This window comes from Chlorocebus sabaeus, chromosome 1 (assembly GCF_047675955.1).
Source record: "Chlorocebus sabaeus isolate Y175 chromosome 1, mChlSab1.0.hap1, whole genome shotgun sequence".
Lineage (NCBI taxonomy): Eukaryota > Metazoa > Chordata > Mammalia > Primates > Cercopithecidae > Chlorocebus > Chlorocebus sabaeus.
Genome location: NC_132904.1, coordinates 366673 through 389915, shown reverse-complemented (window position 1 = coordinate 389915; position 23243 = coordinate 366673). Strand labels below are relative to the sequence as shown.

General features: G+C 61.6%; 2 protein-coding genes across 14 annotated transcripts; one reads left to right on the top strand and one right to left on the bottom strand.

Annotated features, from left to right (window-relative positions):
* Positions 1-18275, bottom strand: LRRC56 (leucine rich repeat containing 56). 10 transcript variants are annotated; one of them, XM_037998742.2, is made up of 15 exons: positions 17080-18275; positions 15805-16153; positions 15237-15383; positions 14866-14992; positions 14104-14294; positions 13338-13425; positions 9996-10056; positions 4781-4877; positions 4501-4701; positions 3483-3654; positions 2944-3120; positions 2805-2869; positions 2540-2682; positions 2218-2351; positions 1-956 (listed from the first exon to the last, which is right to left on the bottom strand). In XM_037998742.2, exons 5-15 carry the CDS (start codon positions 14278-14280, stop codon positions 643-645), a joined length of 1629 nt encoding a protein of 542 aa, XP_037854670.2. In that variant the 5' UTR covers positions 14281-14294; positions 14866-14992; positions 15237-15383; positions 15805-16153; positions 17080-18275; the 3' UTR covers positions 1-642. The 10 variants fall into 10 exon arrangements, with proteins under 10 accessions (XP_037854670.2, XP_037854676.2, XP_037854675.2 ...); XM_037998748.2 differs by having other exon boundaries at positions 4594-4701; XM_037998747.2 differs by having other exon boundaries at positions 13338-13422.
* An 889-nt stretch (positions 18276-19164) lies between these two features.
* HRAS (HRas proto-oncogene, GTPase) lies at positions 19165-22479 on the top strand. Of its 4 annotated transcripts, XR_005240524.2 has the most exons (7): positions 19165-19319; positions 20359-20519; positions 20779-20957; positions 21109-21268; positions 21364-21445; positions 21965-22089; positions 22199-22479. XR_005240524.2 is itself a non-coding variant. In XM_037998753.2 (6 exons), exons 2-5 carry the CDS (start codon positions 20409-20411, stop codon positions 22082-22084), a joined length of 570 nt encoding a protein of 189 aa, XP_037854681.1. In that variant the 5' UTR covers positions 19165-19319; positions 20359-20408; the 3' UTR covers positions 22085-22089; positions 22199-22479. The 4 variants fall into 4 exon arrangements, 2 of the variants coding, with proteins under 2 accessions (XP_037854681.1, XP_072878526.1); XM_037998753.2 differs by lacking the exon at positions 21364-21445; XM_073022425.1 differs by lacking the exon at positions 21364-21445 and having other exon boundaries at positions 19315-19449.
* Positions 22480-23243: the final 764 nt, after the last annotated feature.

The window sequence follows — 23243 nt, the reverse complement described above, 5'->3', positions numbered from 1 at the left end:
TGTGTCCGCTGCATCATTTATTGAACCAACGTGGCCTACAAAGTAAACCGCATTTCTGTACACCTGAGAGTTGAAAATGTTGCGCTTGGGTTCGGGGCGTCCTGCGCCAAGAGGAGGGAACAGGCCGCCCTATCGCGGCGCGGGAGTCCTACAGATCCCAGGAGACGGGAGGCCTGGGCCGCACCCCTGGCGGCCTCCGGGCAAGCAGCTGGAACCCTGGGCCACAGTGGCCTAGGAGGTGGCTCTTACCCTGGGGCCAGCAAGGGGGTGGCAGACTGGACTCGCAGCTCCAGCCCCTGCCCCTCGGCCACGCCCAACTGTAGCAGGAGAGGCCTCTGACAGGCCTGCCTGGTGACCAGTCCCCCCACCTCCGTGCCCGAGGGAAAGCCTGGCCCTAAGGAAGGGCTGGGGAGCCCGACCCTCCCTCCCCAGGCCAAACCCAGTTGTGGGCCTAAACTGTTCCAGCCTCTGCTTCCTTCCTGGCTGATTCCAGTCCCCCACTCCCCTCCACCAAGAGGGTCCTCCCCGGCCAGGCACTCCTTCCACCCCCCAACACACCCGCCCAGATGGTCTGTGCTCCGTGACCACATACGTGGGCAGGTGGTGGCCCCAGCACAGGCGAGCTTGGCAGTGGGGGCTACACTAAGTGGGGACGGGGCTGGGGTGAGAGAGTTCAGCTGCCCTGGGAGGTCTGGCTGTTGCATCTGGTGCTGGCTTTGGGCCAGGATGTCCCTGGGCTCGAGGGCTCAGGCCTGAGGCCACCTCCAGGGCTCTCAGGACAGGCACTGCAGCCACCCCATCACCCAGGCCAGGCCCCCAGCTGCCCAGGGCTCGGAGCCGACGCCCCCTGGACTGCAGGTCTGTCGACCACCGTGGGGAGCTGCTGCCAGAATCTCGTGGCCTTGGGTGCTTGGGAGGGGAAGGGACCAGGTGCTGGCTCGAGGTCCTGGAGGGCTCTAGAAAGCAAGCAGAGTGACAGCACATCAGAAAGGCTGTCAGGGAAGGGAGTCATCCGGTGGGGAGGCCACAGCCCACCCATGGCCCTGCAGCCCCGAGGCAGTGGTCCAGGCTGGGGGTCCACAGGCGGCAGCACCCCTGTACCCCACTTTCTGTGTTCCCAGCCCTGTGACCCCTGACTCGCTTGGGCAGGCCCACTTCTGGGACAGACAAGGAGGCCGCAAAGCCTGGTTCTGGCCCTGGGTCATCTGTGTCCTGTCCCTGACAAGGAGACCAGAAGGCCTGGCTCTGACCCTGGGTCATCTGTGTCCTGTCCCTGACAAGGAGACCACAAGGCCTGGCTCTGACCCTGGGTCATCTGTGTCCTGACCCTGAGAGTCTGCTCACTGGCTGACTGCCTCGGGCCAGTTCCCAAGCCTCTGGTCCGCCAGCACCCGCCTCCACTGGAGCCCTGGCATGCCTTTGTCCTGACCCTTCCTCGAGGCCACTGCAGCTCCCCCTCCTCCTGACTGCCCTGCCTGCCCTCCCTCCACCCCTGCAGCTCCTGGCCACTAAGTAACCAGCTATTGACCCCTCTGCCCCTCCACAGACACCCACCACCATATGGAAGGGCAGAGGCTTGGCCTGCTCTGTTCCCTGCCCATCCCAGCCCCCTTGACCAGGCTCCTGCACAGAGGAGGGTCAGCTGCCCACTGTGGGGTCACCCTGCTCACAGTGCTCCCCACCCAGCCTGCCTGCCCGCTGAGGGAGGGTCCTCTCTGCCTTGCAGCTGTGGTCACACTGAAGCTGGTGTCCTTCGGAAAGGGCACTGCATGGCTTAATTCTGTGTCCCCGAGTACACGTGCCATCTTTGGGGTGAAGCAGCAGCACCCTCCCTGCCTTGGTCTGGTGGGCACATGCCTGTGTCCCGGAAAACTGCCCCTGGCCATGGTACCCTGGGGTGGCTCCTTCTTTCTGTCCACACCCCTCTGGACTCTGTTCATACCCCCTTTTGTGGAACCCCTCTTTCGTCCAGCCCGGGTATCCCACAAGGTCACAGGGCTTGGACCATGGCTTGGGAGAGGGAGAACTTGGGTTGGGACTCCCACAGTCATGAGCCCCCCAGCCCCAGAAGGGGGCCCCCCTGCCACAGTCCCTCTCAGAGCCCAGCTGAGGAAGTAGGGCCAGGCTGACATGGCCAACCTGGGGTAAGGGCCCCCTGCAGAGGTGGGGTGTTGGGTCACTCCCAGGCACTGGGGAGCAGGCGGGCAGGCTCAGTACCTGAGGCCAGGCTCGGGGGGCTGGGGGGAGTCTTGGGTTCTGCCTGGTGCACTTGCTCTTCAGGGACCCTCCGTGGGCCCCAGGGGGCTACAGCCCCTTCCTGTTGGGACTCCGGGTGCCTATAGGGGAGGGGGCTAGGGTGGGGAGAGGAGGAGGAGCTCCAGCCCTGTCCCTTCTTGGAGTTGATCCCAAGTACATGTGAGGCTCAGGGATGGTCCATGAGCCTTGGGACCAGTGATGACTCAGCCAAGGTAGATCACCCCAGCCCTGATCCCCCCATGGGACAGGACACACACAGTGGTAGAGCTGGGGGGACACCCACCGCATGCCAAGTTCCCTCCAGGCCCTAAGCCCAGCCAAGGCCAGGAAGTCAGAGCTGTCTGCAGGGTCAGGCTCTGGGGAGGAAGTGCTGGCGGCCAGATCTCCTGGCATGTGCTGGGGCAGCTGCTCCGCAGGCTCCCTGGCCTAGAGAGGAAAAGGGACTGCTCTGGGGATTCTGGCTCTGGAATGGCGGCAGGGTAGGGCACTGTCAGGGCCAGAACCCTGGACACTGGTTCCCCTGGGGGGCTGGTTCCTGTGGGGTGTACCTGGCACTGGTGCCTACGCTCCCGCAGGCCCTTGGTGGGGTTCCCACACAGGACTTGGCCAGCACCTGCAAGAGACAGCACGGCTGGGCCTGGTTCGGGGCCGAGGGGCTGCAGGGTCAGCTGTGGGGCAAGTAGTTACCATGGGTGAGGCTGCTGGTGTTATCTTCTGGGGCCAGGTCCTCAGAAAGCAGGCCTTCAGGCAGGGGGCCCCCATGGACCAGCAGGGAGAAGGGCCAGGGCCTGGAGGCCCGGGGCTGCGTCTCAGGCAGGTACAGCTCGGGGTCGAGTCTCCGGATGGGGGCTCCATGGGGACAGTCTGCCCGAGGTTCAGAAGCAGAGGTCACCAAGGCTCAGGCCAGCTGGTCAGCCCGGGAGCGCCCCCCAGACTCTGTCCACAGACCAGGGGGCCCGATTCCCACGCTGCATGGCCTGAGGCTGGCCTCTGACGCTGCAGCCTTCTAGAGAGGCCCTCATCTTCAGACCCTTCTCTCCCTCTGTGGGCTGCTCAGAGACAGTGTCCTGGCCTGGGCCAGGGTGTGCCTAGCTCTGGGGACCAGGGGTCAAAGCTGGGGCAGGGCATGAGATGTGGCTGTCCATCTCTGAGAGGCCTGGGGTGGGGGCCTCTTCATGGGGCGAGCTGGGGCTCAGCAGCGGGTCCTCCGGGCGCAGCTGTCGTACCCAGCCAGGGGAGGCCGTTGCCCTTCTTGATGGCCTCCTTCACTGAAAGCCAGTCTTGGCTCAGCCTCGGGGGGGCCCGTGGGCCTGTGTGTGCAGCTGGCACTTCGTCCAGGACCTGCAGCTGGGGGATGAGCTTCCTCACCTCTGCCCTGTAGTTGTAGCCCCTGGGCACCTGCAGGGGGAGGACGAGGGAGCGCAGGTCTGGGTCCAGTGGTTCCTTCAGGCCGGCTCTTTCCCTGGCTCCCTTTCCCAGACCCACCATGGGGCAGGGCAGGGGCCCAGAGGTGGTGATGCTGCCCTACCTTGCTGAGGTGGGCTTGGGTCACTCTCAGACCCCAGGGACTTCAGGGACTGGGCTCTCACCCGCTCAGGATACAGGACCCCACTCTCCAGACCCAAGGCCGCGTCCAGGGATGCCCTCTGGCCCATGGAGTTGCCCTCAGCTCAGGGCTCTGGCCCACGGAGCAGCAGCCACTGGGCACTGGTAGACGCTGACCCCAGCATGTGGCAGCACCAAGCAGAAGCTGATGAGGCTAGCACTGTGAGCTCAGGGCAAACGTGGCCTGTGCTGGGTTAGCTACCCCAGGGCCTGCACGCACAGGTGTGCCAGCTCTGAGCAGGGCATACACAGCTCCGAGATACTGCACAGGGTGGTCTGTGAGGCCTGTGGGGCTGGAGGTGGCTCTGGACAGGGCGTACACAGGTGTGTGTGCACAGCCGTGTACACGTGATTCTTTGTGTTTCCACATGGCTTATGTGTGGACCTCACGGGTGCATGCGTGGGTTAAGGGACATGGCGTGTGGGCAGGTGACCCTGTGGGATCTGGCAGGGCTGGCCCAGGAGGATGTCCTGGAAGCCGTCAGACTTCCGGTGACAGAGGAGATGAACTCAGGGTGAGCAGGCCACAGAGTACGGGTGGGTACAGAAGTCCCTGGCCAGAGTGGAGGCCCCGGGGCTGGAGCCACAGGGAGCCTCCCCTGGCCATGCACATGCCGGTCGGGTGCCCGGGACACGCACCTTGTTGGTGGGGCCGGGGGCCGGCTGTAGGCACACCAGGTTGCCCTCCAGGGTAAGCGTGGTCAGGCGTGGGCACAGCTGCAAGTAGCGTACCTGCCCCAGGTCCTCCACGCTGTTGCCCTCCAGGTCCAGCACCTCCAATTGCTCCAGCAGGCACAGCGGGCTCAGGTCCGAGATGTTGTTGTAGGAGGCGTAGAGTTCCTGGGCAGCGTGGGGCTCAGCCGGGGCTCTGAGCCAGGGCCCAGCCCAGCCCTCCCCAGCCCAGGGTGCCCAGACTCACCTTAAGTGCTGGCAAAGAGGCAATGCCATCCAGGTCAGTGAGGCCACAGCGAGCCAGCCACAGCACCCGCAGGTGGCCCAGAGACGTGCCCAGGTCCCTGCAGAAGGCAGGGTTTGGTGGGTGACACGGTGCCTAGCCCTGTGCCCAGCCACTACCTGCCTTTGGCTGCCTCCAGGGGTAGGCGCAGGTGTGACTGCCTGTGGTGGCCTCTAGGCTGAGGAAGGGGCTCTCTGCCTTGGCCTCCTGGCTCTGGTGTGGGTACAATGTCCCCCACCTTCTCCAAGCCCCGGAACCTGGCCTGGGAAGCTGCTCTCGCGGCGGGTGGCTCAGCCTCTTCCACGGCAGGCTGCAGGCATCACATTTCTCTTTCTAATTGTTCCCTCAATAGCGTTTGGGGCACTCGAATTCGGAGTAAGGGTCTGGAATGCTGCCTGGGAGCCTGAGCCCCTGGACACTGATGGCTGACCCCGTGCTGAACTGGCAGGTTTGGTGGGGACCAGCTGCTGGAGGTGGCAGTGGGTCAGGGCGGCTTGACGTGTGCAGGGACATGTTGCTTCCTGCCGGGCCCGCCCTGTCCCCACTGTAGCCACGCTGACTACACCATGCACTTCCCCAGGGACCCTGCACCTGCCCCTCTCGGCTAGGAGGCCGTCCCTTCAACGCCGCCATGCCGTCTCCACACCTCTCCTTGGGAAAGGGCCACCTGAGCTCTCAGGCTTTCCCTGAACAGTCATAGATTCCTCCAGGGTTGGGTGATTTCTTCGGAAATCTTCTTTCTCTCCAGTTCACAGCACCCGTAGGCTGTGTCTCACCTGGGCTTCATTCCGCCCATTGTGTTTTCAGCTTCCTTCTGTGGCCCCCCCAGGTGCATTCCCGGTGGTCCGTCCTTTGGCGCTGTGGAGTCAGTGTCTATCCTCAGCCTACTGCCTTCAATGGCTTTTCCACTCAGCTCTTAATTGGCTGGGATTTGTGTCTAGCGATTTCTTCAAGAGCGGCTAATGGAAACCCCTTGATCTCTGACTCACTCACAGACGTCTGGCTGTGCGCTTACGCAGCCATTAGGCTGGGTGTTGGATTCTCAGTTCACGCCGCTTCCCAGGAGACTGCGAAAGCTTTTGTTCCGGTGTCCACTGTGGTGACAGCTGAGGAGCACTTTGCTTTTTCTGACTTTAAAAAAACCACTTAGGCCGGGCGCGGTGGCTCAAGCCTGTAATCCCAGCACTTTGGGAGGCCGAGACGGCTGGATCACAAGGTCAGAAGATCGAGACCATCCTGGCTAAACCGGTGAAACCCCGTCTCTACTAAAAAATACAAAAAAACTAGCCGGGTGAGGTGGCGGGCGCCTGTAGTCCCAGCTACTCGGGAGGCTGAGGCAGGAGAATGGCGTGAACCCGGGAGGCGGAGCTTGCAGTGAGCTGAGATCCGGCCACTGCACTCCAGCCTGGGTGACAGAGCGAGACTCCGTCTCAAAAAAAAAAAAACAAAAACAAACAAACAAACAAAAAAAACCACTTGAGGCCTGGCGCGGTGGCTCACGCCTGTAATCCCAGCATTTTGAGAGGCCGAGGCGGGTGGATCACGAGGTCAGGAGATTGAGACCAGCCTGGTTAACACAGTGAAACCCCGTCTCTACTAAAAATACAAAAACATTAGCCAGGCCTGGTGGCAGGTGCCCGTAGTCCCAGCCACTCGGGAGGCTGAGGCAGGAGAATTGCTTGAACCCGGGAGGTGGAGCTTGCAGTGAGATCGTGCCACTGCACTCCAGCCTGGGCAACAGAGCGAGACTCCGTCTCGGAAAAAAACAAAAATCTTGAGGCTGGGCACAGTGGTTCATGCCTGTAATTCCGGCACTTCAGGAGGCTAAGGTGGGAGGAGCACTTGAGCCCAGGAGGTCGAGGCTGTCGTAAGCCATGGTCGCACCACTGCACTCCAGCCTGGGCGACAGAGTGAGACCCTGTCTCAAAGAAAAAAAGGTAACTTGATCTCTCTTCCTGGCTGCTCAAAATTTTTACCTTTATCTTCAAGCCGGTAACTTTATTAGGATATGTATCAGTGCCAACGATTCCGTTTGTTTTTCCTTTCAGTCTTTTATTTCTGACAAGTTCCTTTGAATTTTTTTTTTTTTTTAGATGGAGTCTCACTCTGTCACCCAGGCTGGAGTGCGGTGGCGCGATCTCGGCTCACTGCAAGCTCCACTTCCCAGGTTCAAGTGATTCTCCTGCCTTAGCCTCCCGAGTAGCTGGGATTACAGGCATGTACCACCGCACCCGGCTAATTTTTGTAGTTTTAGTAGAGACGGGGTTTTGCCATGTTGGCCAGGCTGGTCTCGAACTCCTGACCTCAGGTGATCCACCCACCTCAGCCTCCCAAAGTTCTGGGAATAGGTGTGAGCCACCACACCTAGCCTGATTATTATTTTTTATTTTTTTGAGACGGAGTCTCGCTCTGTCGCCCAGGCTGGAGTGCAGTGGCGTGATCTCAGCTCACTGCAAGCTCTACCTCCCGGGTTCATGCCATTCTCCTGCCTCAGCCTCCCAAGTAGCTGTGACTACAGGCACCCGCCACCACACCTGGCTAATTTTTTTTTTTGTATTTTTAGTAGAGACGGGGTTTCATTGTGTTAGCCAGGAGGGTCTTGATCTCCTGACCTTATGATCCGCCCACCTTGACCTCCGAAAGTCCTGGGATTACACGCGTGAGCTGCCCTGCTCAGCCTGAATATATGTGTGTGTGTGTGTGTGTGTGTGTGTATATATTTTTTTTTTCCAGACAGTTTCGCTCCGTCGCACAGGCTGGAGTGCAATGGCGCGATCCCGGCTCACTGCAACCTCCACCTCCAGGATGCAAGCGATTCTCCTGCCTCAGCCTCCCAAGTAACTGGAATTACACATGCCACCACGCCCGGCCAATTTTTGTATTTTTAGTAGAGATGGGGTTTCACCATCTTGGCCAGGCTGGTCTTGAACTGCTGACCACCTGCCTTGGCCTCCCAAAGTGCTGAGATTATAGGTGTGAGCCACTGCGCCTGGTCTGAATATATATATATACACACACACATACACACACACACACACACATATATATATATATATTTTGAGACGAAGTCTTGCTCTGTCGTCCAGGCTGGAGTGCGGTGGCGCGATCTTGGCTCACCACAGCCTCCGTCTCCTGGGTTCAAGCGATTCTCCTGCCTCTGCCTCCTGAGTAGCTGGGATTACAAGCACATACCACCATGCCTGGCTTTTTTTTTTTTTTTTCGTATTTTTAGTAGAGACGGGCTTTCACTATGTTAGCCAGGCAGGTCTTGAACTCCTGACCTCAAGTGATCTGCCTGCCTCAGCCTTTCAAAATGTTGGGATTACAGGCGTGAGCCACCGCGCCTGCCTGGGGGACATGTTTCTAAGAAGTCCATTTTCCAAACCCACCCTAGTTTCTCGTTTGTGGGGTCGTCTGGTGCCTGCTGCAGGCCTGGCTTCATGTCCAGGCCCCTCTGTTCCAGTCTGTGGGCTGCCCACTGTGTCTTTCCCCCTAAGTGTTTTCCAATTTTCTTCCATTTCCAGGTTTTCATGTATTTTATTAAATTCCTTTTGATATTTATTTTATTTTATTTTTTTGGGGGGGGGATGGAGTCTCGCTCTATCACCCAGGCTGGAGTGCACTGGCATCATCTCGGCTCACTGCAAGCTCCACCTCCTGGGTTCACACCATTCTCCTGCCTCAGCCTCCCGAGTAGCTGGGACTACAGGCGCCCGTCACCATGCCCGGCTAATTTTTTGTATCTTTAGTAGAGACGGGGTTTCACTGTGTTAGCCAGGATGGTCTTGATCTCCTGACCTCGTGATCCATCCACCTCGGCCTCCCACAGTGCTGGGATTACAGGCGTGAGCCACTGTGCCCAGCCTACTTTATTTTTTTGAGGCAGAGTTTCGCTCTGTTGCCCACGCTGCAGTGCAGTGGCGCGATCTTGGCTCACTGCAGCATCCGCCTCCCAGGTTCAAGCGATTCTCCTGCCTCAGCCTCCTGAGTAGCTGGGATTACAGGCTGCTCCACCATGTACAGCTAATTTTGTATTTTAGTAGAGATGGGATTTCTCTATGTTGGCCAGGCTGGTCTTGAACTACTGACTTCAGGTGATCTGCCCACCTCGGCCTCCCAAAGTTCTGGATTACAGGCGTGAGACACCGCGCCCAGCCCATTTTGATATTTGTTTCTCATCTGGAAATAACGAGATGTGGCCCTTGGAGCCCAGTTCACACAGCTGGAGAATGTTCTAGAATTCTCCCTGGAATTCCCCTGCCTTATGCTGCTGGGAACAGGCTACATAAAACCAGCAGCATTTTCACAAAACCCACTTTGCCCAAACCCCCAGAATAAAGTTGGATGTTCCTTCAGCCTCGTTCTTTCCCTTCCGATGGCGTGAGAGCCGCCGAGGTCTTCAGCTCCGAATGCTGTGAGTTGCTGCGGGGCACGGAGCTTCTGGTGCTTCTGTTGGGGGCCGATCCGGGTTCTGTGCACAGGTTCTGGCTGGAGCTTCTCCCAGCAGCTGCCATCTGGTCTGGGTTCTATGCGCAGGTTCTGGCTAGTGGTTGCTGTTCTTGCCCAGACCCCAAGCTGGTGGCCGCATGGTGCAGCCAAAGTCCTGGGCTGCAATGAGCGGTGCAGGGGCCTGGCCCCCAGTCCTTGGTTGGCTTTGGGTGTTCACCAGGGACACCTCACAGTGGGGGCTCTGGGCCCAGGTCAGGGGCACCTTCGGGGAGCTTGCCACACGACCTGGCATGACTGCCCTGACCCTGGCCCCAGCTCTGCGTGAGGTGGTACCTGCCACAGGGGCTCCCACCCATTGTAGACACAAGAGATCCATGTGCAGGGGTCACGCGGCAAGGGGGGTGCATCCGGGCTGAGCCAGAGGCTGCAGGGCATAGGCAGGACCCCCAGAAGTCAGGCTGGCCCAGGACCTCGTCCTTTCAACAAAGACCCTCTCAGAGACCCCCTCACACCTGCCTGAATGTCCCAGGCTCCCCCCAACTGCCCATCCACCCTCCACAGGGTCACTCAGAGTCAGGCAGCCAGCAGGATGGAGTTCTCTAGACCCCTGGGTCCCTTGTCCCAGCCCAAGTCCCTCTACTCCCAACAAGTTCTCCCGCCATCCCTGCAGGGCCTGCCCCATGGGACACCCTCATGGCAGGGCCCCAGCCCACCCCACCCAGGCGCTCACCTGAGGGAGCCCAGGTGGCTGCCGTTCAGCTTCAACTGGTCCAGGATGGGCAGGTGCACTCCTGTAGGGCCGCAGGAGGAGGAGGTTGACTGGGCCCCTCACCCCTGCCCACGTCTACACCCTCCTTCACCCCGAGGCATCAGCCCCCCGGCCCCTCGTTGCTAGTGCGCCAGCCTCACAAGCCGCTCCCCACACCACAGGAGGGGTTGTGTGGCACCCAGGAGCTGCTCCAGGGCTGTGGGCTCCTCTGGCCACCAAAGGGCTCTGTTGATTCTATGGGGCCTGGTAGAGGGTCTGGCCCAGCGGCCCTGAGCCCCCAAAGCTTCATAGCTCTGCGGCCCTCATCTGTAGACGGCCTGAATGCAGCACAGCGTGGAGGGGTGTCCACACAGCAGGGAAGCTCAGACCATTGTCCCTGGACTGCACGAGGCCACTGGGCTCCAAGAGTTGGCTCAGAAAACTGGGGCCAGGCTGGTGTGGCTGGGTGGTGCTCCCTTGACTCAACAGCTAGGCCCCACCCCCGAGCTGCCTCCACACCCCTCCCCTGGCATCTCAGACCATCATGCACAGCCGCACACACAGCACAGGACCAGACCACGGCACGCCCCCGCCCCAGGAAAAGGCTCTGCTTTCGGAGTCTTTTGTAGGATGGGGCACGCCCCTGTGAGGCAGACAGAATCCCTGCATCGTGAGAAGATGCCGAGCGGCCGGGGCGGTGGCTCACGCCTGGAATCCCAGCACTTTGGGAGGCCAAGGCGGGCGGATCACGAGGTCAGGAGATCGAGACCATCCTGGCTAACACGGTGAAACCCTGTCTCTACTAAAAATACAAAAAATCAGCCGGGCGTGGTGGCGGGCACCTGTAGTCCCAGGTACTTGGGAGGCTGAGGCAGGAGAATGGCGTGAACCCGGGAGGCGGAGCTTGCAGTGAGCTGAGATCGCACCACTGCACTCCAGCCTGGGTGACAGAGTAAGACTCCATCTCAAAAAAAACAAAATAAAATAAAAGAAGGGGTGCAGAGTGTGTGGGCACAAGCGCTCTAAGACCGTGCCTGTAGACAGGGCTCGAGTGAGTGCAGATGGCCGCGGGGTGGCCACACACAGTGGTTAGGGACCTCACAGGCCATTGCAAAACAGAAAACAAGACCAACGGAGATGGGCCTGTTTCACCTCAGTTGGTCGGAGAAATGCAGACAACCAGTGATCCTGGGTGGGAAGACCCTTCCCTGCTCTAAAGGTCACCGTGGGGCTGGGCGCGGTGGCTCATGCCTGGAATCCCAGCACTTTGGGAGGCCGAGGTGGGTGGGTCACGAGGTCAGAAGTTCAAGACCAGACTGGCCAACATGGTGAAACCCCATCTCTACTAAAAATACAAAAATTACCCAGCCGTGGTGGCTCACGCCTGTAATCCCAGCTACTCAAGAGGCTGAGGCAGAGAAATTGCTTGAATCCAAGAGGCGGAGGTTGCAGTGAGCCAAGATCATGCCACTGCACTCCAGCCTGGGCAACAAGAGAGAGACTCTGTCTTAAAAAAAACAAAACCCGGCCGGGCGCGGTGGCTCAAGTCTGTAATCCCAGCACTTTGAGAGGCCAAGATGGGCGGATCACGAGGTCAGGAGATCGAGACTATCCTGGCTAACACGGTGAAACCCTGTCTCTACTAAAAAATACAAAAAATTTGCAGGGTGAGTTGGCGGGCGCCTGTAGTCCCAGCTATTCGGGAGGCTGAGGCAGGAGAACGGCATAAACCCGGGAGGCGGAGCTTGCAGTGAGCTGAGATCCGGCCACTGCACCCCAGCCTGGGCAACAGAGCAAGACTCTGTCTCAAAAACAAAAACAACCAAAAAAAAAAAAACCGAAAAACAGGCCAGGCGCCGTGGCCCATCCCTGTAATCCCAGCACTTTGGGAAGCTGAATTGGGTGGATCACTTGAGGTCAGGAGTTTGAGACCATCTTGGCCAACGTGGTGAAACCCCGTCTCTACTAAAAATACACAAATTAGCTGGGCGTGGTGGTGCACACCTGTAATTCCAGCTACTCGGAGACTGAGGTAAGAAAACTGAACCTGGGAGTCAGAGGTTGCAGTGAGCTGAGATCGCGCCACTGCACTCCAGCCTGTTGGGACAGCCAGTGATGTTTGGACGTGGTCTTCAGGACGGCTGAGATTCATATACAGGTGTAATTCCTGACTTTGGCCATTGTACTGCATTTGAGAGAATGTCCTCCCTCTCAGGAAATACACACTGGAGTGTCAGTAGATAAAGGGGCGTTGCATGTGCAACTGTCAACTAGTTCAGGAAAAAGAACAGCGGTCTGATGTGCTGTGCACACACGGGAGGGAGCAGGGGTGAGCAGCACTGTGAACACGGCGAAGGAGAAGAAACCTGGTGGGGGTGGGGAGGGAGTGTTTTTTTTTTTTCCTTTTTTTTTTTTGCGACAGGGTCTTGCTCTGTCGCCCAGTCTGGAGTGCAGCGGTGCAATCTCAGCTCGCTGCAGCTTGACCTCCCTGCCTTCTGAGTAGCTGTGACTACAGGTGCCACCATGCCTGTCTAATTTTTTATTTTTAGAGACAGGAGTCTTGCTATGTTGCCCAGGCTGATCTCAAACTCCTGGGCTCAAGTGATCCGTCTGCCTTGGCCTCCCACGGTGCTGGGATCACAGGTGTGGCCCCTGTGCCTGGCTGAGATTATTTCAAGATGAGTTTCAGGAGATGCCATGTGGCACTCGGCACCATTTTGTCCTCTGCTCCTCTGTGATGCTGGTGTGGCTGTGTGGAGTGTATGCTGGGGGTACTGGCGTGGGTATGTGGAGTACTGAGCATGCTGGGGGTACTGGCATGGGTATGGGAGTACTGAGTGTGCTGGGGGTACTGGTGTGGGTGTGTGGAGTACTGAGCATGCTGGGGTACTGGCATGGGTGTGTGGGATACTGAGCATGCTGGGGGTACTGCGTGGGTGTGTGGAGTACTGAGCGTGCTGGGGTACTGGCATGGGTGTGTGGGGTACTGAGCATGCTGGGGGTACTGTGTGGGTGTGTGGAGTACTGAGCATGCTGGGGTACTGGCATGGGTATGTGGGGTACTGAGCATGCTGGGGTACTGGCATGGGTGTGTGGGGTACTAAGCGTGCTGGGGGTACTGGCGTGGTGTGCGGGGTGCTGAGTACATTGCCCTCTGCCTGTACCTGACACAGACCTCAGGTCAGAGACCAACCCTAAGGAAGCCGATAGGCGGCCCGAGAAGTGAGGACAGCTTTGTCGTCATAACCGGGAAATGTGCGTTGTTTACGGAGAGGCCTGGCCATGGCTGTGGCTGTGGCCATGGCGGGGTGGGATGAGGCTCACCAAAGTTCCCCAGGCTGCCCTCACGGGTGTCCACACACATCTCCAGCACCCTCACCAGCCGAAGGTCATCCACCCGGGCCAGGGCCTGCTGTAGAAACCAACCGGGAGTCAGTGCCGATCCTGGCTCTCCCCACTTTAGTTCCATCCTTGCTTCTGGCTGCAGGACTCTGGGGCTCCCGCTGGAGCAGGCACTGACCTTTCCCTGCCTTGGCCATGTTGGCCCTGGTCTGGGTGGTGGGATGGAAGTGGACGTGACATGAGCAGAGCTTGCGCTGCACTTGGCTGGAGGGCCACTGCCAGAGAAGGACCTGCCCTGGGGGCTGCCCATCTCCAAAGAGACTCCCAGGGCAGACACATCACACCCAGCACCCAGAGCCCGGACCGTGCCTGGCCCTGCCCCGAGCTTTGAGCCATCTGGTCTCCCGCTTGAGTGAAGGACCGACCCCCTCTTTGGTTGGAGGATAATGGACGCTCAGCCCCTACTTGTGGGTTCTGGCCTGGCTCAGTCCCGTCTGTGACCCAAATACCTGGGGACATCTGTGTCACCGAGCACCTGGTGTTGCTGGTGTTTTGGGGTCTGGTAGGGGTCCCAAGGGCAGAGTGGGCGGAGTGGACCCAGCTGCAGGGGCCAGGCTGAGGCCAACCATCAGCAGGCAAGACCAGCAAGAGGGGGACAGAGGGCAGGCTGGACCATCAGCAGAAAGGAGCCCTGGGATGTCATCCCACGCAGGCCTCTGTGGCCACAGCCCCCAGCGCCCACACTCACCAGTCGGGCAGGGGACAGGTACTCTTCCACCAGCTGCTCTCCAAGGCTGTCCCTCTGGCTGCCAGGGCCCTTGCTCTGTGGGCAGGGGTTGTGCAGGCCTTGCCAGCTCAGCTCCCGCACCCGGAAGCTGGAGGTGCTCGGCCGAGGCCCACGGGATCTGTCCCAGCCTGGGTCCATTCACATGTAACCTGCTGACAGAGGCAGAGCGCAAAGCTCCATGCTGTTGCTCCTCCTCCTCTGTAGCCCGGCTGAGACCCTGGCACAGCCCTCAACCCCCTGCGCCCGCCCACACACACAGCAAGCCCTTGGCACCCACCCCCACCCCGAGCCTAGAGAAGGCTCCTAGCTTGACTGGGCCTCATGGAGCCCTAGTCTGCTTAGTTTCAGCCTGGAGGGCCTCACGCTCCCCTCCCCGAGCCTTGGCTCGACCCCCTCTGCTCCGTAGGACGCCCTCCCTATGTTTCTGCCCATCCTCAGGGTCCATGCAGGGAGTGCTGGCTCCAGGCCTCCCCACCTGAGGACCCTGAGGGCTGTGAGCCTGATGGTGCCAGGCCAGCTGCCTGTGGCTATGGGGCTCCCGGGGCTGCCTCAAGCGGTGGGCTATGGGTCCTTCTCCACCTGACGGTCTCTGAGCCTGGGGTCCTGGGCCTTCCCCTACCCCACCCCTGTGCCAGCCAAACCCCTTCTCCTGCAGGCAGCTGCTTTCTTCTGCTGTGGGTCAAACATCCAGGCAAGGAGGCGGCACGTGCCCTCAGGCAGTACCTGCAAGAGTCAGGGTGACTTCCTGGCCAGGTTACTGTGCCTGGGGGAACCTGGAATGGGCTGGGCTGAGGTCACAGCACCCAGAGGTGAGCAGGTCAGCCCAAGACCTGACCATCCACGGGCCCAGCTGGCAAGGAGGAAGACAGAGTCAGGTGTGTGACCGATGCTAGAGTACCTCTGGGTTCCCCAATGCGACGCCTGCTGCTATTCCAAATCCCACTTCCCTCCTTCTCCACAGGGGTCCTCTCTTGCACCCCGTTCTTCCTGAGCCCCTCTCCAGGCCTCTGAGGGTGTTGGCCCAGTGTGTCCCTCTCCTGTACCCTGTTCTTTCTAAACCCAGTGTATCCCTCGACCACCTGCACCAGGCTTACCTAGTGTTGCCCCTTAAAGATGCAGACGTCTGGCAGGGCGCAGTGGTTCACGCCTGTAATCCCAGCACTCTGGGAAGCTGAGATGGGCGGATCACAAGGTCAGGAGATGGAGACCATCCTGGCTAACACGGTGAAACCCCGACTGTACTAAAAATACAAAAAATTAGCAGGGCGTGGTGGCGGCGCCTATAGTCCCGGCTACTTGGGAGGCTGAGGCAGGAGAATGGAGTGAACCCAGGAGGCAGAGCTTGCCGTGAGCCGAGATCCGGCCACTGCACTCCAGCCTAGGTGACAGAGCGAGACTCCGTCTCAAAAAAAAAAAAAAAAAAAAAACCAAAACAAAACAAAAAAAAAGGCAGACATCTGCCTCGGCCGCAGACCCTGGAACCACGAGCTCCAGGGGTGCAGTGAGAAGTGTGCTTGGAGTGTCCAGCATCCTCCTCCCTGACCACCTTCCTCTGTCTTCAGTCTGGATGACAGCACTCCTCACCCAGCCTCTCCCCACCCAGCCTTCCCAGATTTATCTTCCTAATGAGACAAATTCCCTTTGGAGCCCTGTGTGTCTTACTATGTGTTCTGTTGAGGGTCTGCCTCGCCCCAGCGCTGTGGGCTGCACGTGGCCTGCACGTGGCCTGCACGTGGCCTGGGTGCTCCTCTGCTATCCACAGCCGCAGGAGGGGACGCTCAAATATTTGTCGAAGGAATCCGTGAACAGGCAGATGCACATGTAGCCACTTAGAACTTTCTGGCCGTGGCTTTCATCTGTTGACCACGTATGGACATTGAAGATGTATCCTCTCCATCCTGTCTACAGCTGCCCCTGCGCCAGGCGAGTTGGCCGGCCGTTGACAGAGGTGGTGGGCAGGAGTGTTGAAGCAGGGCAGCGGCTCAGGCTCCGGGTGCCTCAGTGGCCTGGTCTGGAAGGTGACCATGCACCAAGAATCAAAGAAGGTAAGCTCAAAATAGAGTCTCATGGAGTTTCCAGCCAGAATCTCCCCCACTGCCTGCTTTTCTCCAGACAGTGGAAGGCCCCAGGCCTCACAGCAGGACCCCACCACTGCGTTCCCCCAAAGACTCTGGCCACCTCCATCCCAGGCCTGCCAGTCTCGAGCCTCATGGAGTGCGTGAGCTGGCCGGGTCATGCGCAGCCCCAGGACATCTATGGGTGGCACTAAGGGCTGAGTCAGCCACTCTTGTCTCCTCTGTGCCCAAGAGCCCGAGTATCAGGCTGGTCTGAGCCCCAAGGTCTAGGGGTGCAAGGACCAGGGGTTGGAGGCTGTGGAGTCCAAAGCCCGCACTGGACTCCCACCTCAGACACTGCTCCTGGTGTTCTCACCCAGGCCTGAACCCATCCGCACACTTCGCAGTCCTGCTCCTACCCTGTGTCCCCTCTGCGAGCCCCCATGCTCCCCAAATTGGAAACTGGGGGAATTCTCTGTCTCCACACCCCAGCTAGTGCCATTCCCTGGTGGCTAGCTCATCACCTCTGGTCCCCTGCAGCCCTTGCCCCTTCACCATGGACGCTGGGAGGGCAGAGCCCGCTCCCCTGCTGAGCCCCACCCTGGAACTCCGAGCACCCTGGGTCCTTGCCTCTGCATCTCCCTCAAGGGCAAGGCTTGGGGCCCCTCCTGCCTCCTGACAGGGAGCCCCTTCAGTGCAGGGCCAGGGGGTGGTGGAGGCAAGGGTCCCCAGGGGACCAGATCTGACGTGCGGGGCCGTCACTGGGTCCCTGTTGGCTGTGCTGCTTAGTCCCCGCACCCTCGCCTCGGCGCAGGCTCCCTCCTGCCACCAGGCATACGGCCAGGCCTGTGGCTCCCACCCCAAGGGTGCGCTCGGCTCTCACCTGAGGGCTCAGCCCAGGTGTCTGGCCCTGGCAGCTCGGCCCTGGGCGCCCTCCGCCGCCAGGCGCTGTCTCCTACTCCAGGCTGTTCTTCCGGCTGCGGGCTTGCGGCCTGGGCCCCATGGCAACGTGGGCGGGTCCTCATTTGAATACGCAAATATTTATAAGCCGCAGGAGGCTCGGGTTCTTAGGGGCTGAGCCACGCCCCTTAGCAACGGTAGCTAGGGCGGGGCCACGTGAGTTGGCACTTGGGTGGGAGATCCCGGGGGAGGTGACGCGCCACCAAGTCGGGTGGGCGCAGGCGCGTCAGGTGCCAGCTCCCTGCGGCTCCGTGCCCGGGCCGTCGCGGTGCACGTGTCGCGTTTCCTCGCGATCCCGGCGCTTCCCACGCGGGGCCGGCAAAGGCGGTCTCTGCTGGAGGCTCGCGCCCACCTTTCCCATGTGGAAGGGTCGCCCCTGGGGTCGAGGCCCGACGCCTTGACCTTCGATTGGAAGTGAGGCCGACAGCAAAAGGAAGCACCGGGGCAAGCGCCCCCGAGGACCCGGAAACACAGACCGGATGCCGGAGCGCGCCCGAGTGCCCGGCCAGTGGGACACGCCGCCGCCCGCCGTTCAGTCGCCGCCTCTCACCTGCGTTTATGCGCGTCCGCCCCAAGCCGGGCTCTGACTGCGACCGCGCGGTGGACGGGCGGCAGGCGGGACCCCCGGGACCGCACGTGGGTGGAGCCCCGGGTCAGCGGCGACCGGCGCAGGAGGCCGTGGCGGTGGGGCGGGCACTGGGCTGGGCAGAGGCAGGGTTTGCCTGACCGTAAAACGCCTTTTTTTTTTTTTTTTTTAAAAAAAACGCCTTTCTTTGGAGACGAAGTTGCGCTCTGTTGCCCAGGCCCTAGTGTAGTGGTGCGATCTCGGCTAACCGAAATATTCGCCACCCGGGTTCCAGCGATTCTCCTGCCTCAGCCTCCTAAGTAGTGGGGCCTACAGGCTCGCGCCACTGCAGCCGACTAATTTTTTGCATTTTTAGTAGAGACGGGATTTCATCATGTTGGCCAGGCTGGTCTTGAACTCCTGACCTCAAGTAATCCACCCGCCTAGGCCTCCCAAAGTGCTGGGATTATAGGCGTGAGCCACCGCGGCCGGCCCCTTTTGTTTTTTAATGAGGATGTATTTCTGATTCCTTTGCAATTTTAAAAAATGTTAAAAAAAAAAAAAAAAAACACGTCTTTTTGGGTTTGAAAGAGCTAGGATGTGGTCTTTGTGCTTGGGGTGAGCCCTGGGCACTTCGCTCTCCTGTGGCAACCTGTGGGTACCGTTTAACTGCACCACGCTGAGCTTCTGCATGGTTGGAACCTCAAGTCTGGGGGCACTGAGCGGGCAGGGTCGCCTGCCACGCAGGCCCAAGAAAGAGAAGTGGAGGGGGCGTTCTCACGCCTGGCCCCAGGGCGCACGGCTGCGCCCGCCGCCCGGAACCCCACCAGGGCTGCAAGGCGTCCTCGGGGTGGGCTGAGGTGAGAGTAGGGGAGCTGGGGTGCGTGTGGTAAGTGGGGTGCGCGGGGGAGGCGGGGTGCGCACCGTCCGGGTGCGGGGCCACTCCACCTGCGCGGAAGGGGAGCCGGGCAACCGGACCCCGCGGCCACCCAGGGGCCCCCAGCTCCGAGAGGCCCGCCTTGGTCCCGGCGGATCCCAGCCTTTCCTCAGCCCAGAGCCCCGGGACCTCCACGGTGGGCGGCGCCGCCGCGCTGCCGGCGCAGGGAGGGCCTCGAGTGCACGGACGCCGCTGAGTCGAGTTCTCTCGCCGGCCTGTTCCCGGGAGAGTCCACGGCCCTGCTCGGATATGCCCCCCCAGGCCCCCAGACACCTGCTCCCTCGCCCTCCTCTAGCAACCCCGAGCTTGCCTCCACTCGCCGGCCGAGCCCAACCCCGCGAGGCCGCGGCCCTTCTGGCTCCGCCTCCCGCTCCCGGAAGCCCTGCCCGACCGCGGCTCCTGACAGACGGGCCGCTCAGCCAACCGGGGCGGGGCGGGGCCTGGTGGAGCGCGGCCAATGGTAGGTCGCGCCGGGCTGACGGACGGGCGCGGGGTGGGGCGGGCGCGGGCCCGGCCGAGTCTCCGCCGCCCGCTCCCTGCGCCTGCAGCCCCAGCCGCACCCGCCGCGGACGGAGCCCATGCGCGGGGAGAACCGCGCGCCCCCGCCCCCGCCCCGCCCCGGCCTCGGCCCCGGCCCCGGGGGCAGTCGCGCCAGTGAGCGGTGAGTGCGGGCCGGGGTCGGCCGGGCCGCGCGCCCTCCCCGCCCCCAGGCGGCAGCCATACGCGCGGCGCGGGCCGGGGGCGCGGGGCCGGCGGGCGTGAGCTGCAGCAGCGGCGGCGGTAGTGCGTGGGTGGGTGGGGCCGGGCCGGGCGGGGCCCCCGGGCACAGGTGAGCGGGCGTCGGGGGCTGCGGCTGGCGGGGGCGGGCTGAGGCCCCTTAGTCCCTGGGGCCTGCGGGAATCCGGGCCCCGCCCGTGGCCTCGCGCTGGGCACGGTCCTCACGCCAGCGTCCCCGGGAGCCTCGGGCCCGGCGCCCTCATAACCAGGCGCGTCTGGGCGGAGGCGGCCGCGGCCACAGCACGCCCGGGCACCCCCGATTCAGCATCACAGGTCGCGGACCAGGCCGGGGGCCTCAGCCCCAGGGCCTTTCACCTCTCCGGGTCTCCCGCGCCGCCTCTCCGCCCCTTCCTGTGGCTCAGCCCCTGCTTCCCAGGAGCCCCTCTGTCTTCTCCAGCTTTCTGTGGCTGAAAGATGCCCCCGGTTCCCCGCCGGGGGCGCGGGGCGCTGCCCGGGTCTGCCCTCCCCTCAGCGGCGCCTAGCACGCAGTAGGCGCTCAGCAAATACTTGTCGGAGGCACCAGCGCCACGGGGCCTGCAGGCTGGCACTGGCCTGCCCGGGCACGCCGTAGCGCGCTCCGCCGTGGCCAGACCTGTTTAGGAGGACGGTAACCTCAGCCCTCGGGCGCCTCCCTTTAGTCTTTCTGCCGACCCAGCAGCTTCTAATTTGGTTGAGAGCGCTCAGCTGTTAGCCCTGCCTTTGGAGGCTGGCTCCCTTTTCCCCTCACTGGGTCCTTAACAGCAAGTGGGGGCGAGGCGACAGCCCTCCCCCGCGCTGGTTTGCAGCTGCACAGGTAGGCACGCTGCAGTCCTTGCTGCCTGGCGTTGGGACCCAGGGCACGCTATGGGTTTGCTCTTCAGATGGCTCTGCCAGCAGCTGCCCTATGGGGCCTGGGCCTGGCTGAGCAGGGCCGTCCTTGGCAGGTGGGGCAGGAGACCCTGTAGGACCCCGGGCCGCAGGCCCCTGAGGAGCAATGACGGAATATAAGCTCGTGGTGGTGGGCGCCGGCGGTGTGGGCAAGAGTGCGCTGACCATCCAGCTGATCCAGAACCACTTCGTGGACGAATACGACCCCACGATAGAGGTGAGCCTGGCGCCGCAGTCCAGGTCCTGGCAGCTGCTGTGGGCGAGCCCAGGACACAGCCAGTAGGGGTGGCTGCGGCCCCTGGCCCTGCATGGTGCTCTGGGCCTGTCTCCTGCTTCCTCCAGAGGGGAGCCCCTCGTCTCAGCACCCCAGGAGAGGGGGCATGAGAGGGGCATGAGAGGTACCAGGGAGAGGCTGGCATTGTGAACTCCCCACATGGAGGGTCCTGAGGGGGTCCCTGAGCTCTGTCCTCCTGCAGGACTCCTACCGGAAGCAGGTGGTCATTGATGGGGAGACGTGCCTATTGGACATCCTGGACACGGCCGGCCAAGAGGAGTACAGTGCCATGCGGGACCAGTACATGCGCACGGGGGAAGGCTTCCTGTGTGTGTTTGCCATCAACAACACCAAGTCCTTTGAGGACATCCACCAGTACAGGTGAACCCCATGAGGCTGGCCCGGGAGCCCATGAGGCACAAGTGGGGTCAGGCCGGCTGTGCCCACACAGGGGCCTCCTGTCCTCTCTGTGCATGTCCTGGATGCAGTCGTGCCTGCAGCCCCTATAGCCAGCTCTCACTTTTCCTCCCAGGGAGCAGATCAAGCGGGTGAAGGACTCAGACGACGTGCCCATGGTGCTGGTGGGGAACAAGTGTGACCTGGCTGCACGCACTGTGGAGTCTCGGCAGGCTCAGGACCTCGCCCGAAGCTATGGTATCCCCTACATCGAGACCTCAGCCAAGACGCGACAGGTGAGGCAGCTCTGCAGCCCACAGCTAGCCAGGGACTCGCCCCGCCCCGCCCCAGCCAGGGAGCAGCACTCACTCACCCCTCTCCCTTGACACAGGGCAGCCGCTCTGGCTCTGGCTCCAGCTCCGGGACCCTCTGGGACCCCCCGGGACCCATGTGACCCAGCGGCCCCTCGCGCTGTAAGTCTCCCGGGACGGCAGGGCAGTGAGGGAGGCAAGGGCCGGGGTCTGGGCTCACGCCCTGCAGTCCTGGGCCGACACAGCTCCGGGGAAAGCGGAGGTCCTTGGGGAGAGCTGCCCTGAGCCAGGCCGGAGCGGTGACCCTGGGGCCCAGCCCCTTTTGTCCCCAGAGTGTCCCATGGGCACATGTTGGTTCTGAGTCTTAGTGAGGCTGCCGGGGACACTGGCCATAGCTCAGATGAGAGCTGGGTGCAGGGTAGTCAAACCCTGGCCAGATCTGGAGTTCAGGAGGGTCCTGGGCCACCCTAACCTTTGAGGGGCTGCTGTAGCGTGGTGCGGGTGGCCCTGGGCTCTTCAAGATGACCAGAGCCCAGCTTCCTGTGTGTGGTGGGCCTGGGGAAGTGGCTGGTGGAGTCGGGAGCCTTGGGCCAGGCACGGCTTGATCGCACAGCAGGGAGCCCCTCACCCAGGCAGGGGGCCACAGGCCTGTCCCTCTTGATCCCATTCCTCCTTTGCCAGGGAGTGGAGGATGCCTTCTACACATTGGTGCGTGAGATTCGGCAGCATAAGCTGCGGAAGCTGAACCCTCCTGATGAGAGTGGCCCCGGCTGCATGAGCTGCAAGTGTGTGCTCTCCTGACGCAGGTGAGGGGGGCTCCCAGGGCGGCCGCCACGCCCACCGGATGACCCCGGGCTCCCCACCCCTGCCGGTCTCCTCGCCTGCAATCAGCAGCCTCTTTTGTGCCCCGCCCAGCACAAGCTCAGGACATGGAGGTACCGGATGCAGCGAGGAGGTGCAGACGGAAGGAGGAGGAAGGAAGGACGGAAGCAAGGAAGGAAGGAAGGGCTGCTGGAGCCCAGCCACCCAGGGACCATGGGCCGAAGTGACCACAGACCCTCCCAGGGATGCTTTGCACAGACTGTCTTGAGCATCCCAGATGCCACCAGAACCCCAGCCCTTCGCTCCCCTCCCAGGCCTCTGTGGGCCCTTGTCAGGCGCATATGGGATCGCAGTAAATTATTGGATGGTCTTGACCTTGGATTTTGGCTGAGGGTGGGACACGGTGCACGTGTGGTCTGGCGTGAGGTATGTCAGAACCTCGGGCCTGTCCAGCCTTGGGCTGTCCACAGCCTTTGGGAGGGGGAGGTTGGGAGAGGCTGGTCAGGGGTCTGGGCTGTGCTGCTGTCTCCTCCTGCCTGCCCCAGAGTGTCCATGGATTCCGGCAGAGAGCTTTGGACAAGCAGGCAGATCATAAGGAGAGCTTACTGTGCTGCTACCAACTAGGAGGGCATCACGGTCCTCCAGAGGGAGGTGATTTTAGGGGTTGGGAATCTGTGCCGGCGGCTCTGGTCTCTACCTGGGAGCCTTCTTGGCGGTGAGAGGCATCGCTTTTCCTGACTTTTTCCCATGGTGAAATGCACTTGCCAAGAATGGCAGACATATAGGGACTCTGCCTCCTGGGCCTTCACATGCCCAGTTTTCTTCATCTCTCTGGCCTGGAGCAGTCTGTGGACCTTGGAATTAGGGCTCCAGCACCGACTGGCCTCAGGCCTCTGCCTTATTGGTGGTGGGGTGGCAGCCACTAGGGCGTGGGAGCCTGGCCATCCATGCCTCCTGGAGTGGACGAGGTTGGCAGCTGGTCCGCCTGCTCTCGCCCCGCCCTCCCCCGCCCCTGCCCTTGCCCTGCCCTCGCCCCACCCCTGCCCTCGCCCCACCCTCCCCCATCCCTGCCTCATGGCTGGCTGCTCTTGGAGCCTGGTAGCGTCACTGGTTCGGCCTTGCTGGGTACGCACAGGCT